Source organism: Chenopodium album, chromosome 9 (assembly GCF_948465745.1).
Source record: "Chenopodium album chromosome 9, dcCheAlbu1.1, whole genome shotgun sequence".
Classification (NCBI taxonomy): Eukaryota; Viridiplantae; Streptophyta; class Magnoliopsida; order Caryophyllales; family Amaranthaceae; genus Chenopodium; species Chenopodium album.
In genome coordinates, this window is record NC_137842.1 from 3,961,884 (window position 1) to 3,976,536 (window position 14,653).

General features: G+C 34.2%; 2 protein-coding genes and 2 pseudogenes across 2 annotated transcripts; 3 read left to right on the top strand and 1 right to left on the bottom strand.

Moving 5' to 3' along the window:
• The first annotated feature begins 938 nt into the window (after positions 1-938).
• Positions 939-2,486, top strand: LOC145557320 (stemmadenine O-acetyltransferase-like). Its single transcript, XM_081618513.1, has one exon. The coding sequence runs from the start codon at positions 939-941 to the stop codon at positions 2,325-2,327; it is 1,389 nt and encodes a 462-aa protein (XP_081474639.1). The 3' UTR covers positions 2,328-2,486.
• A 2,563-nt stretch (positions 2,487-5,049) lies between these two features.
• Positions 5,050-6,729, top strand: LOC145559420 (2-methylpropanoate--CoA ligase CCL4 pseudogene; annotated as a pseudogene).
• Positions 6,730-8,333: 1,604 nt separating this feature from the next.
• Positions 8,334-8,732, top strand: LOC145557321 (akuammiline synthase 2-like). Its single transcript, XM_081618514.1, has one exon. The coding sequence runs from the start codon at positions 8,334-8,336 to the stop codon at positions 8,730-8,732; it is 399 nt and encodes a 132-aa protein (XP_081474640.1).
• Positions 8,733-8,989: 257 nt separating this feature from the next.
• Positions 8,990-10,996, bottom strand: LOC145559421 (stemmadenine O-acetyltransferase-like; annotated as a pseudogene).
• Positions 10,997-14,653: the final 3,657 nt, after the last annotated feature.

Genomic DNA, 14,653 nt, shown 5'->3' on the forward strand with positions numbered 1-14,653 from the left:
ATTTTTATATAGTTTTTTATACACTAATTATCTATTTATAGAATATTGTTGGATGATTCTCAATTTATATTTTGAAAATATATATTTATGGTCAAGGTAATATGTGTTGAAAGTAAATATGGAGGAAGCCCCTATTTTTCACTTTGTTAAACAAAATTTGTTCACCAAATGGAAAAACAAGTGAATAGATGAACAAAAAAGTTCATTCGGCATGACATATTTGTAATTGTTCAACAATTGTGGGATCCATTTTTCATAAAAAGTTGATTTATTATTTACAATTATCGATCATGATTAAAGGTGATAAAATCACACTCGACCCGATCAGATCCGATCCGATCCGAAACCGACCCGAATGTGTGGACACAATAATTATGATCCGACTTCAAAAATTGACCCGATCTAACCCGACCTCATCATACCCATACTAATTGACACCTCTTATCATGATGCACTTATCATAACTCATAAGACATTATCTTCTGTCAACGTGATAAATGATCATGTGTTATGAACGTGTCATTGTGTCAACGTAATAAATGATCATGTGTTATGAACGTATCGATCACGATTCACTTATATCATAAGACATCATCTTCTTTTTAATAAAATAAATGACTTGAATTTTTCTTACAACTTGCTAGCTCTACTTTAAAGCTTTAATATAGTGTTCCTAATCTAAAAATATTACTACCTCTAGTCTAAATTACTTGCAACTTTAGAGTATTATTTGTGAGATATAAAATATTTCAAAGTTGCGACTAATTTGGACAGGAGGTAGTAGTTCGTTTTGAATCATTCAAAAGAATTACACAATCATAACGTGCAACACATTAGATGATATAATAATAGTCGCCTTGGATTTATAGTTGATCTCCAAGCAATTTTGACCAAGCAGAATTCGTTTATGAATTCTTAGTAGCTATTGAATATTTGTAATGGCTTTAATAACTACAATAAACATCAAATTCATCTCTGAAGACATTGTCAAACCTTCATCCCCAACACCTAACCATCTTCGAACTCTAAAAGCCTCGTTGTTTGATCATGTAAACGCGCCTATCCTTATGCCCCGTATCTACTTCTTTTACTCTCAAAAAGACACTACCAATATTAGTACAAATGATGTCTTGGATCGACTCAAAGGATCCCTTCCCTACACATTATCCGTCTTCTATCCACTAGCAGGGCGCGCTCTAGATGCTAATTCCATAAGTTGTAACGACGAGGGTGTGCCCTATGTGCAAGCTGAGGTCGATAAGCCATTGATTGATGTAGCTTACAAGGCCGAAGTCTCTGAGCTTGATAAATTGTTACCCCCTTATGGCCAAGAAGGGTTTACGGCCTTGTTGTTAGCTATCCAAGTCAATGTTTTTAATTGTGGCGGTCTTGCCATTGGGGTGAAGATGAGTCATGCCATTTCCGATGCCTTCTCGTTGGTGATGTTTGTCAAAACATGGACATCTATGGCCGCCAATGGTAAAAACCAATATCATCACAATCTTTGTGGCCGCCCTTATTTCGATGTATGGAAACTTTTTCCACCTTCGACACCAAAATTTAACAATTTTGATGATTTAACGAAGAAAAATGCGGATCTTATCAAGGATAAACCAGTTACAAAGTGGTTCTTGTTTAACGAAGAAAAGTTACAATTACTTAGATCCAATCTATTTTCCGAAACAAACACAAATACTACCAGTCCTAATAGGGTTCCTTCCCTCCCTATGGTATTATCGGCCTTCGTTTTGAGTAGGATCAAGTTATGTTGTTACAATAGTGTCGATAGTAAGCCTTACGAAGTTTATCACGCGGTTAATCTACGCCCTCGAGTGAGTCCACCTGATGATCAATCGTATCACTTTGGTAACATGGTTGTAAATGCCATAATAAAGTTGTGTACGACGATCAATGATAAAAACATGTCAAATTGTCAACTCGACTTCTTAAACCAAATGAACGAGTCCATAAAAAAAGTAATAAACAATGATGAGTTCATAAGAGAGATGCAAGATGGTAACGAGGATTTGAGGTTTATAACACAGCACTTCGAAAGGGTGATCAAAGGAGAAATCGTTGCACTCGGGTTCAGCAATTTACGGAGTTTGCGAGTGTATGAAGCTGATTTTGGTTGGGGGAAGCCAATTTGGGTTACATCGGCAACACTAATGTTCAAGAATTTGGTCATATTAATCCCTGATGGTCCATCATCCAATAATATTGTAGCTTATATTAACTTAAGTAGCGAAGATATGGCAAAACTCGAAAATGATAAAGAATTTATCGCGGTCGTGTCCAAGGCACCTCATGCTACCACCAAGCTCTAACAGCCTAAAAAGGCGATTTCATACTGTTCATGGTCTTTTCTTTTCTGTTTTTTTTTTTTTTTTTTTTTTTGAATCATATTTGTAAGCGAGATGATTTCAAATGTATTGTTGTTCTTGCTACTTAAGTTAATGCGTCAACTATCTTTCACATTACTGCGCAATAAAAAAAAAAAAAAAAAAAAAAAAAAAAAAAAAAAAAAAAAGGTACGTGTGCGGTTGGCCAAGTAAACGTTTCTACATAAAAAAATCTATGGTAATGACTATGATGACTACCATTATACATAGTACTACATTTTTTATTGGTTTTTGTCCAAAAATAAATAAATTATTGGTTGATTATTTGCTTATTTTTTCCATCAAAATTTATTTAAAATGTTTTTTTTTATGTTGTTGAAATTTTATTTTTTAATTTTTTAAATATTTTTATAATTAATATGAATTATCACAATTTCTTATATGTGGCTTGTCAAACTGTGTGACCAGTCATTATAAGGGTTACTTGGTCGGTGTTAAAAAGGTTACTTCGTTAGTAAAATAGGGTTAGTTAGCTAGTGCTATAGAGGTTACTTAGCCAATATTATAGGGGTTACTTGGTAATTGTTATATAGAGTCATTTTGTTCTTTTATACTTCGTATGTGGTCACACAATGTGGCCAACCACACAACAAATGGGCTGATGAATTATTTTTAAATGGAGTAATAATAAGAGCTTAATTTTAAAAATTAATTAGGAAAATTATTTTTTAAAAAATATTACATATTAAAAAATCAATACTAAAAAATGATTTATAATTAATTTACATTAAAAATTAAATTAAAAGCAACCAATAAATAAATTAGTATACATGTTGTCATTTTAAGGATAATTATCATAAAATCATCCGTAAATAAAGAACAAAATAACTTGACTAAGTAATCCTAACAGAGAGTGAGAGATAGCTCAAGTGGTTAGAGCTTTTCATCCGGTTATAAGAGATCTTGGGATCGATTCTCAGTCCGCCCCTTATGGCTCTCTAAACACCAAAAAAAAAAAAAAGTACTTGATTATTCTAGAGTGAAATCTCATCCCCTTAATTCCATGTATTTGATAACTAAGAGTTAGATTGCGCCCCTAAATAGCAACTTGTCGGTTAAAAAACTATCAAATGCTTTTATTATTTGGTTGAAACAGATAAGCCGTCCTTAATAATAATAAAAAAAAAAAAATTATATTCGATGAAATAGGGAATATTCAGTATAATTTTTAAAGAAACACAATCTTATATGTACTGTACAATATTTTGCTTACTTTCCACGCCAATATCCAAATAAAGTATATAAAATGAAATAGGGAATATTATGTTTTTGTTAAAATTTTCCATAATCCAAATGAGGCGAAACATGCAAATTGATATATTTATTAATACGCAAATTTATGTTTTTGTTAATAGGGAATATTGATATATTTATTAATACGCAAATTGATATATTTATTAATAGGGAATATATTTATGTTTTTGTTAATAATTGTATATTTTGTTTTAATAACATGCAAATTGATATATTTATTAATACGCAAAATATGGCAGTTGTGTTTTTTCCCCTAAATAACCAAATTTGAGCTCTATTTGGACCCATAAAGACTAAAATAGCGGCCAAAACCTTTACTAGAACATTTTTTAACACACAAATTAATAAAAAAAATATTAATAAATGGACTGGGCCCACTAAAATGGTGATTAAACAACCTAACAAAAATTTTTAAATGCGGGATAACAACGAGGTCACTCTATGGTTACCAATTATATACTTCGTATATGGGTTACAATGTGTAATTCGTCATATTCAAGGACACAGCATAGAAAAATGGAATCAAGAAGTTTACTATTAACTCCAATTTTTTTAGTTGACACAGTTTTGTTTTCACGCTTATCAATACACTACATTAATGCTTAATATCTCTAAATTTCGACATTATAAAATTATAAAAAATGAATTTTAATAAAATATACATTGAGACGATTTAAACAAGATCCCACTTGACTATGTTTCATCATAGCTATAAACCACAAAAGCTAGTCAAAGTATGGTTAGTAAATACTCCCTCCGTTTTTAAATACTTGCTCCACTTTATTTTTCTGCCCGTTTTTAAATATATACTTGCTCCATTTCCTTTTTTGGAAACCTTTTACAATATTTAATTCATTTCTCACAGTTGGTGGACCTAACATAATACTCTCTTTCCTCATATTCTTCCACTACTTTTGTTTTTTACAATTTTTTATTTTCTCAACTACCCCATTACCTCCATATTTTACTACTTTCTCCAATTTCTCTTAAAACTCTGTGCATGGAAAAATGGAGCAGAGTAAAAGTCAAATAGTGTCAACTAAAAAAACGGAGGTAGTATGGATAAAAAACTTTTTTCTTTAAAAAAAATAATAATAATATGAACTTTTGAATGAAGGAACCTCATTTCCGGAGTATTGCAACTTGGGTGTCCTATTGATTCCTGTTGAATTAAATCACCCGTATTAATTAATTGGAAATCAATTTAATTTGTTTGCGTATTCTAAGCACTACCAGTTCGTCCTGTTGGCTGTTGCCCTGCAAGTATAAAATGAGGTTGCTAAGACCTAAAACAACTAAACGTGGGAAGAATTACTCACGCACTTACAAATTAGAATATGATCAACTTGAATAATTAAAAAGAAAATAGAAACTTTTTCTTAGCTAAAATCATAAAAATATGGATGAGTTGATGCCCTCAGTAACAAATTCGACCCCTCTAACACCTCTATCTTTCTTAGAGAGAGCATCTCTTGTTTACGGTGATTGTCCCTCAATCATCTACAACACCACCACCTACACTTGGTCTCAAACTAACCAAAGATGTCTCCAAGCAGCCTCCGCCATCTCCGCCCTCGGAATTAGAAGGAAACACGTCGTATCGGTGGTGGCACCGAATGTACCCGCTGCCTATGAGCTGCACTTTGCAGTCCCCATGGCAGGAGCCGTACTTAACAACATCAATACTCGACTCAATCCCGCCACGATCTCGGTGATCCTTCATCACAGTGAATCAAAATTAGTCTTTGTCTATCACCAACTACGCTCTTTAGTTCTTGAAGCATTGTCCCTACTTCCCTCCAACCACCCTCGTCCTCGCCTCGTCCTCATCTCAGACAAGGACAATAACACGTCAACCCCATGTGAATTTTGTGCCTCATATGAGGAGTTAATTGCGAGAGGAGATCCTATGTTCAAGTGGATTTCACCCTTGAGCGAATGGGACCCGATTGTACTCAACTACACATCAGGGACAACTTCATCGCCCAAGGGTGTAGTCCACTGTCATCGAGGGTCTTATATCTCGGCCCTCCACTCGTTGATGGATTGGTTTGTACCAAAGCAACCAATCTACCTATGGACCTTACCGATGTTCCATGTCAATGGATGGTCCTTTACTTGGGGGATGGCAGCTGTAGGCGCAACTAATATATGCTTCGAACGATTCGATGGTGCTAAAATATTTAATCTCATAAGCCAACATAATGTGACTCACATGTGTGCTGCTCCCGTGGTTTTAAACATGCTCATCAATCATTCAAGGCAAAACCCTACACAAACAACCCTTCAGAAACCAGTGCACATCCTTACTGCTGGGTCTCCTCCACCGGCCTCGATAATTTCTCAAGCTGAATCACTAGGGTTTGTTGTTGCACATGGTTATGGATTGACTGAAACTGGTGGGGTAACTGTTTCTTGTGCGTGGAAGCTCAAGTGGAATGAGCTTCCAGCTAATGAAAGAGCGAAATTGAGAGCTCGACAAGGGGTTCGTACCCTTGGGATGACATCTTTAGACATAATTGATCCATCTACCAACAAACCAGTGAATCGAGATGGAGAAACTGTCGGGGAGGTTGTTATGCAAGGGAGTTCAATTATGCTTGGCTACCTCAAAAACTCTCAAGGGACATTGAAGTGTATGGGAGAGGACGGGTGGTTCAGGACCGGTGATCTTGGGGTGATCCACTCAGATGGATACATCGAGATCAAGGATCGATCCAAGGATGTAATTATAAGTGGAGGTGAAAATATAAGTAGTGTTGAGATCGAGTCGGTGCTATATACATTTCCGGGGGTTCATGAAGCTGCAGTAGTGACACAACCACATGAGTTTTGGGGGGAGACCCCTTGTGCTTTTGTATGCTTAAAACCCGAAGGCGGTCGGGTAGAAGCAAGTGAGAAGGAGATTATTGACTATTGTAAGGCAAGATTGCCTCATTACATGGTACCTAAACGGGTTGTTTTTAAGGATGAGCTCCCCACAACTTCAACGGGAAAGATTCAAAAATTTGTGTTAAGAGAAATGGCCAAAGCAATGGTAATGAATCCAACACAAAAACCAAGTCGTTTATAAGTTAGTAACATACATTCTTAAGGTTAAGGTAAAGACCTTTTGGTGAAAAAGATCGAGTGAATTATTTGAAGATGCACCTATGTTTAAGTAAATGCATGGTTCATATTCTAGTTGCCCTAGGAATAAACGTGGGGTAGTGACTATTTGATTGTCAATTAGTTTGTTTTATGTAGTTAAGATTTTAGAGTGCTATCTTGTCGCATAGTCCCTATATGCATTTGTATGCATTTGTTGCATATAAAAGGGCAAAAGTGAAAAAGCGTATTTAGAATGGTACTTTTTATGGTTTTAGTGGTACATTTTTTACTTTCAAGTCAATAATTTAGTTAGTTTTGTAATTAAAATTCATAATTAGCCATTTTGGTAAATACGTTTGTCAAATTAGCCGTTTTGTCACCAACCATATATGAAAGTTTGTGTTATACGATGAAGGGGACTACATATTATCATTTCTTTTTTAGAATGGAACCTCTATGATCTAGATTCTGTTTTACTTCCGTCACATCTTTACTCGTAACACTAAGGGTCTGTTCTCTTACGTTGAAATTTAGTTCAGTTCAGTTCAGTTCAGCTCCTAATTTCCTTCTCTTATAAAATATTCAGCTCAGTTCAGTTCAGCTCAATTCAGTTCAGTTCAGTTCAGCTGAGTTCAGCCAATGAGAACAGGCCCTAAGATTTAAAGAATCTCTCTTTTTCATCGTATAGTGGCATAAATGACAAGTTGTGTGTATTTACAATTAATATATGTAGTACCAAGTACGTGGTAATATGTATAGTAGTACAATTGCTTCTTAATTACAACTACAATAACATGCAGTAATCAAGTTTTGTTACTTAAGCTTTATAAATGTCAATGAGCCGAATTGAATGAGGTCATTGTTGATTACGTCTATTGTACAGCACATTAATTTTACAGATATTAAATTTAAACACGGCTTAATTAGTTGAATTAACTCAATGTTAATTAAAAGACTTGAATATCAATTTCTGAAATTCATCAAGTGGTATTCGTTGCTTTGGCCTTTACACTTAACCAAAAAAAAAAAAAAAAAGAAAAAAAAAAAAAAACTTTCTTTAATTTATGTTCTTTGGATGGCAATGAACACTATGAACATCAAAATAGTCTCTCATGAAATAATCAAACCATCTTGCCAAACTCCTAATCATCTTCGTATATTACAATCCTCATTGTTTGATCACGTAAACTCGCCCACCCTTATGCCTCTTATCTTCTTCTTTAAATCCCAAAAAGCTAGTAGTCTAGCACCAAAATTAGTACTAATGAAGTCTTATATCGCCTTAATGCTATGTTTGGATAAGAAATTAGAAGGGAAATGGAAGGGAGGGAAATAGGAGGAAGGGGAAGGAAGGGAAAGTGGAGGAAATGATGAGCTCCATTTTCCCTCCAAATCTCTCCAATTTTGAAGGGATGGTCTTTATTAAAGGAGGAGGGAAAATGGATCTCTCCCTCCCCCTCCCCTTCCCTCCCCCAACCTATTATCCAAACAAGGAAGTTTGTCTCCCTCCCTTTCCCTTCATTTCCTTTCCTTCCATTTTTTGTTATCCAAACATAGCCTAAAAGATCCCTACCCAACACATTATCCATGTTCTATCCACTCGCAGGGCGGATGCAAGATGCTAACTACTTCATTTGCAACGACGAGGGTGTAACCTATGTACAATCTAAGGTGGACTTGCTATTAGATGATGTTGTTCATAAAGTCGAGGTATGTGAGCTTGACAAAATGTTACCTTCCTATGGCCAAGAAGGCTTCTCCAACTTGATGTTGGCCATCCAAGTCAATGTTTTCGCGTGTGGTGGGATTGCCATTGGGGTGAAGATGAACCATGTTGTATCGGATGCCTTTTCATTATCGATGTTTGTCAAGACATGGGCATATTATATATGGCTAACAATAATGGTAACTATCATCATCAACTTCTTGGTTGCCCTAATTTTGAGATATGTAAACTATTTCCACCATCAACACCAAGGAAAGTAAATGGCATAGACGTATTCGCCAACCAAGATACTAGGCTGATAAAGGATAGGCCTATGACCAAATGGTTTATGTTTCACAAAGATAAGCTAAATGCCCTAAAGTTAACATTATCGAGTTCCTCTACACATGGTATTATCAGCTTTCATTTGGAGTAGAATTAAGGTAGCTTGTTATAAAACGCTAATGATATCCCTTATCAAGTGTTCCATTCAGTTAATTTACGCCCTAAAAGCATGTCTCTAACTTATTTTCAATTATTACATCTTGCAACTAATGAGAGTTGCCTTCGAAACCAGTGCAATAAACTCTGTATCATTTTCAAGTTTGAGCATTTCTTCACTACTCAAATTGATATAAGCCACAATGTCTTGATTTGTTGGACCAGCTGGTATCAAAATGATCAAACCCTTGAACATTAGAGTGGTGGATGTCACCCATATCGGCTTCCCCCACCCGAAATCAGCTTCATACATTAGCAAACTCCTAAGGTTGGTTGCTAAACCCCATTGAGATTATTTCGCCTTTTATGATCTTCTCAATGTGTTCCGTCATAAATCTCAAGTCTTGTTTACCATCTTGCATCTCTTTTACAAACCCAAAATCTTTGTTCATTATTTTTCCAATCGACTCCTTCATTCTTCCTAAAAAGATACTTTGATAGAGAATATCCATAGAATATTCTCATCCAAGGTTTAGGATATATTTTGTATAAGATTATCTTTGATATCTGTACATATCTTATAGTTACCTAATATGATTAGGTTTCTCATTGTAACCCTATAAATATTGATCAATGGAAAGCACTCTAATCAAGGAGTTTTATATTATCTCATATGGTATCACAGCTTAGGTTAGATCTTGGGATTATATACAAAAATTCTCACCCTGCCGGTGGGTTAGAAAATTAAACCCACCGGCGGGATATACAAAGTTTTTTATGCTTCCACAAATACACATATAGATTTTTTTTTTCTTTTCTCAAAGTTTTTTTTTAGAATCTTTATATAACCTTGCGCCTCTCACCAACAGTAGCAATTGCGAAAGCCTCCTCCATCATTGTTGGCAATCGCATACACTAACGCCTTCCACTACTGGCAGTAACCACATCTGCCAACCTACTCCATATGCCGCACTCTATTTCCACCTCCCCATGACCAACAATGATTCTTACATTGCCTCGTTGGTTTTTTTAACACATAATCACATAGATTTTGTTTTGGTGGTGGTATATCACAATAAGGTCAACTTTTTGTAAGGAGCCATACTTAATAAGGAGCCATGTTCATCATTTTTTAGTTTTATAGACAAATTAGCTATGGCATTGACAACCATGTTACCAAAATAGTAAGATTGCTCAATTGGTGGATCACGAATAATTCGACGAATGTTAGCTGAATGATACACTTCATAGGGGATATTGCTATCAATGTCATGACTAGTGACCTTTATCCTGCTCCAAATAAACGCCGACAATACCATTGGAAGTGAAGGGAGGCTAGTCTCATTATTACTCGTCGTGTTTGTGTAGGACAATTGTTTAGACCTAAGGGCTTCTAGCTTAGTTTTGCTAAACATGAACCATTTTGTCACCGGTCTATGCTTTATAACATCATAACTCTGATCATCATCTAACTCATTTTTGCTGTTTAATTGTGGTAAGGGAGGAAATAGCTTCCATATATCAAAATAAGGCTGACCACAAATCTTGTGATGGTGTTGGTCATTACCATTGGCGGTCATTGATGCCCAAGTTTTGACGAACATCACCAATGAGAAGGCATCGGAAATGGCATGACTCATCTTAACCCCAATGGCAAGACCGCCACAATTAAAAACATTGACTTGGATTGCTAGCAACAACTTCGTACTTCCCTCTTGGCCATAAGGAGGTAACAATTTGTCGAGGTGAGATACTTCCGCCTTGTGGATAACATCATCTAATGGTGTACCTACCTCAGTTTGCATATAGGGAACACCCTCGTCGTTGCAGTCAAGTAATTAGCATCTTGAACTCGACCTGCAAGCGGATAGAACACGGATAATGTGTTGGGTAAAGATCCTTTTAGTCGATCCAAGACTTCATTAGTACAAATCTTGGTAGTATGATTTTGGGAATAATAGAAGAAAATCATGGGCATAAGGATGGGTGAGTTAACATGGTCGAACAATGAAGCTCGAAGAAAACGAAGATGGCTAGGTGTTGGGGAAGATGGTTTGATAATTTCTTCAGATATTAGTTTGATGTTCATAGTATTCAAGCCCATTCTAAGAACTATGAAAGTTTTTTGCTATTTTAGAGATTAATTTGATATTCATAGTCATGTCAAACTGGTTAATCATGTTTTATTATTGTGAAGTTAATAGTTATTCTTTAGTGTATGATTAATTCAAAGTCAATTCACTTTATTTCAAGTTAACAATGGAGTAACCGGTAAGCATTAACACCAGAAATGTTAGCTTCTAAATTAAGGGATACATTGAGATTTGTGAATAATCACATTTGAAATTTTTTATATGTGGCTGGGGACTAGGGTTACTTATTTAAGAGTAATCAGTGACCTAATGAACAATTTCTTTTTTTTTTTTTTTTTTGAAAAAAACCCATAAAGGGGATTAATTGGATAAATCGGCCAAAGCTGCATCAGTAACACAAGCAAGTCGGGATTACATCTTGCCACACTCTCTGACCCCCCTCCCAAGGGTGATAATGAGCCAAAAAATGCGCTACTTTGTTCCCTCCTCTTTTAACAAAGGACCAACTTACCTTATCAAAACTATTACAAAGCAAGAAAATATCATCAATAATAAGAGAAAAATCACTCAAGTAACCATTGACCTAATGAACAATTTCTGATTAAATAAGTAACCCCAAAATAAGTAACCATTGACCTATTAAATAGTAACCCCTGATCGAGTAACCTCTGACCGACCAAGTAATTCCTAACTAATTAACCTCTTACTAAATATAAATAACTTTTGACCGACCAAGTAATCCCTGAATAAATAACCCCGGTCATACTGTATTGCCAGCTGGCCACGTGTGTGTGTGTGTGTATATATATATATATATATATATATATATATATATATATATATATATATATATATATATATATTATAATAATCCCCTTGAGCTAAAAGTGGCCGAGCATGATCGAACCTTGCTTTCCTGGCCATAAAATCCGCTTTGTACACCCTGTTCCTTCTCACGAATTGCAGATTATCGACGTGATGCAAATCATCAAGAGAGGTATGGCATGCTCATTTATGCCTTTAGCAATCCTTAATTGGGTTTACTTAATTATTTTCTTGCTTATTAACTTTCCATTCTGAAGTTTTTTAAACAATTCCATTCAGAAGTTTAATTTCACTTTTATTTGTGCTGTGACATCTCTTCAAAATTAATGTCTTACTAATTTAAATTCACTATTTCAATGTCACTCACATGTAAAATAATATTTTAAACATGCTTTAATTTGTACAAGTTGTAATATCGCTACGAGACCTAAGTTTTTACACACTAAAATTTTAACCACTAGATAGACAATGTTATATTTAAAATTTAATTTTTAATTATAATATTAATAAGCAAGATCCGATAATTTAGCATATCAAACATTATACGTAAGGATCAATGGATAAAGCGCGCAAATAACATTGACTTGAACATATATATGAGATGAAGTCATGGAGCCGATAAAGACGAGTATTTTTTTATTCATGAGAATCATGACACTGGTAGAGTTGTACAACATTTTTTTTTTAAATGCAAGTGTATGTTTAGTGTAATTATCTTTGTAATTGACCTATTGACTTCAACTTATTAAATTACGAGTACTTCGCGCAAATTAAAATATTACTTCATGAAAAAAATTTGAATTTTAAGTTTTCAAACAGAATTTAATATTTGAACTTGAATAGAGCTACTTGGACGTGATACGGAGTATGTCTCTACATAAGCATGAGACGAAGTTTCTACGACATCTATAATATTATTAAAATTCATGGGAACAACATGCTAACAACATGTGTCACCCATATGCCACATGTGCACTGTATGTCATCCTATGTGTTATCCCTCCACTTTCACCATATTAAATTGTAGGAAAATTTGTCAGAAACAACCTTTTAGAGTGTCCACTTTATTTAAAACAGCCTTTTAAATTATTTTTGCAATTTCAGACCATATTATAAATTTTTTTTATCAAAGACAACCAAATGCTACTTTCCGGCGTTGACTCTATTTTTCCTAATGTTGACCACTAGTGTGCAACGCACATAAACTCGTATATTGCTTAATACACCAATTTTCCCTCCAATTCACTCATTCTAAAAGAGGGATGAAAGTGAAGCATGGATTTTTATAGGAGATGATTGGAGGAAAAAGGAGCCGAGTGTATTAAGCAATATAGGAAGTCACGTGACTCGCACACCCGTTTTCAACATCGGGAAAAATAGAGTCAACACCGGAAAGTAACATTTGGTTGTCTTTGATAAAAAAAATTTATAATGTGGTCTGAAATTGCAAAAAAAAAAATTTTAAAGGTTGTTTTAAATAAAGTGTACACTTTAAAAGGTTGTTTATGACAAATTTTCCTAAATTGTATTAGTGTTTAGTCTTTTTAACAAATACTCTTCATTGGTTTAACTTTAATGCTATATAATTGTGTTTTATTTAATTGAAAAACTTTTCATATTGACCTCTTATTACATTTTCATTTAGTTATTAATATTGTTTTTAAAAAAAAACTCTTCTAATTTAATTTAATCAAACTTATAATTTATGATGATCCGGGGCATCGCCCGCGTCAATAACTAGTTAATATTCTAAACAATAGGGCAAAAAAGCTCATCATTAACAAGAGAAGTTCATAATTCCAACCAACTGGATGTTGATTTAGGGTCTGTTCATATTTACTAAACTGAGCTGAGCTGAACTGAACTAATTGGAGCTGAACTGAACCGAACTGAAATGAATATTTTATGAGAGAGGGAAATTAGGAGCTGGATTAATTTGAACTGAAATGAATTGAGCTGAAATGAATATTTTATGAGAGAGGGAAATTAGGAGCTGAACTGAACTGAATTGATTGGAGCTGAACTGATTAAAACTGAACTGAACTAAAATTAAGTAAATGTGAACAGACCCTTAGTGGACTAGTATTCAATCTCACACAACAACAATTGGGATGAGATTGGAACCTAACCACCCAGAACTAATCCCCAAATCCAGATTCGCCAAAGGGTGAACTAGGTAGAACAAAAAAAAAAAAAAAAAAAAAAAAAAAAAAAAAAAAAGGGTTCTTCAAAATTTATTTATCTGCAACTATAAAATGGGCCAATTAATTTGATCAAGTAAGACGGAAACTTTCTGCAGGGCTACAACAGATCGATAGACCCCTTCGTCAATGAAGGTTGTAAATCACAGCGATATGAAAGAGGGTATGAAGAATGTACGATTCGCAACAACGATCGTAGTTTTGCTTATGGAATGTTTTTATTTGATTCAATTATTATGTATTCATTAGATCTAAATTTCTTTGTAGATGTCGTATGACTTTATTTATGAATCAATTTTATTTCAAAAAAAAAAAGTAAGACTGTAATGAACTGTTTCATCTCTCCATCAAAAAACAAAATTTCCAAAATCTTATTAGAGTAATTTCTAAGTAAATTTTTTTAATATGTACTATTACCTACATTTCATATTTTATGCAATAATTGAATAACAATAAAAACAAAAAATAAAATAAAATAAAATTAAATTAAAATTAAAAAACAAACAAACGGTGGTCTAAGTTTATGTTAGTAGACACATATAAGGCTTATGACTCCATAAGCTTATGATTGAATAATTTCCCACCAAACTAAACTTACAAAAAAATTCCTAAAGAAAAATAAAATTGTTGTTTGAGATCGAA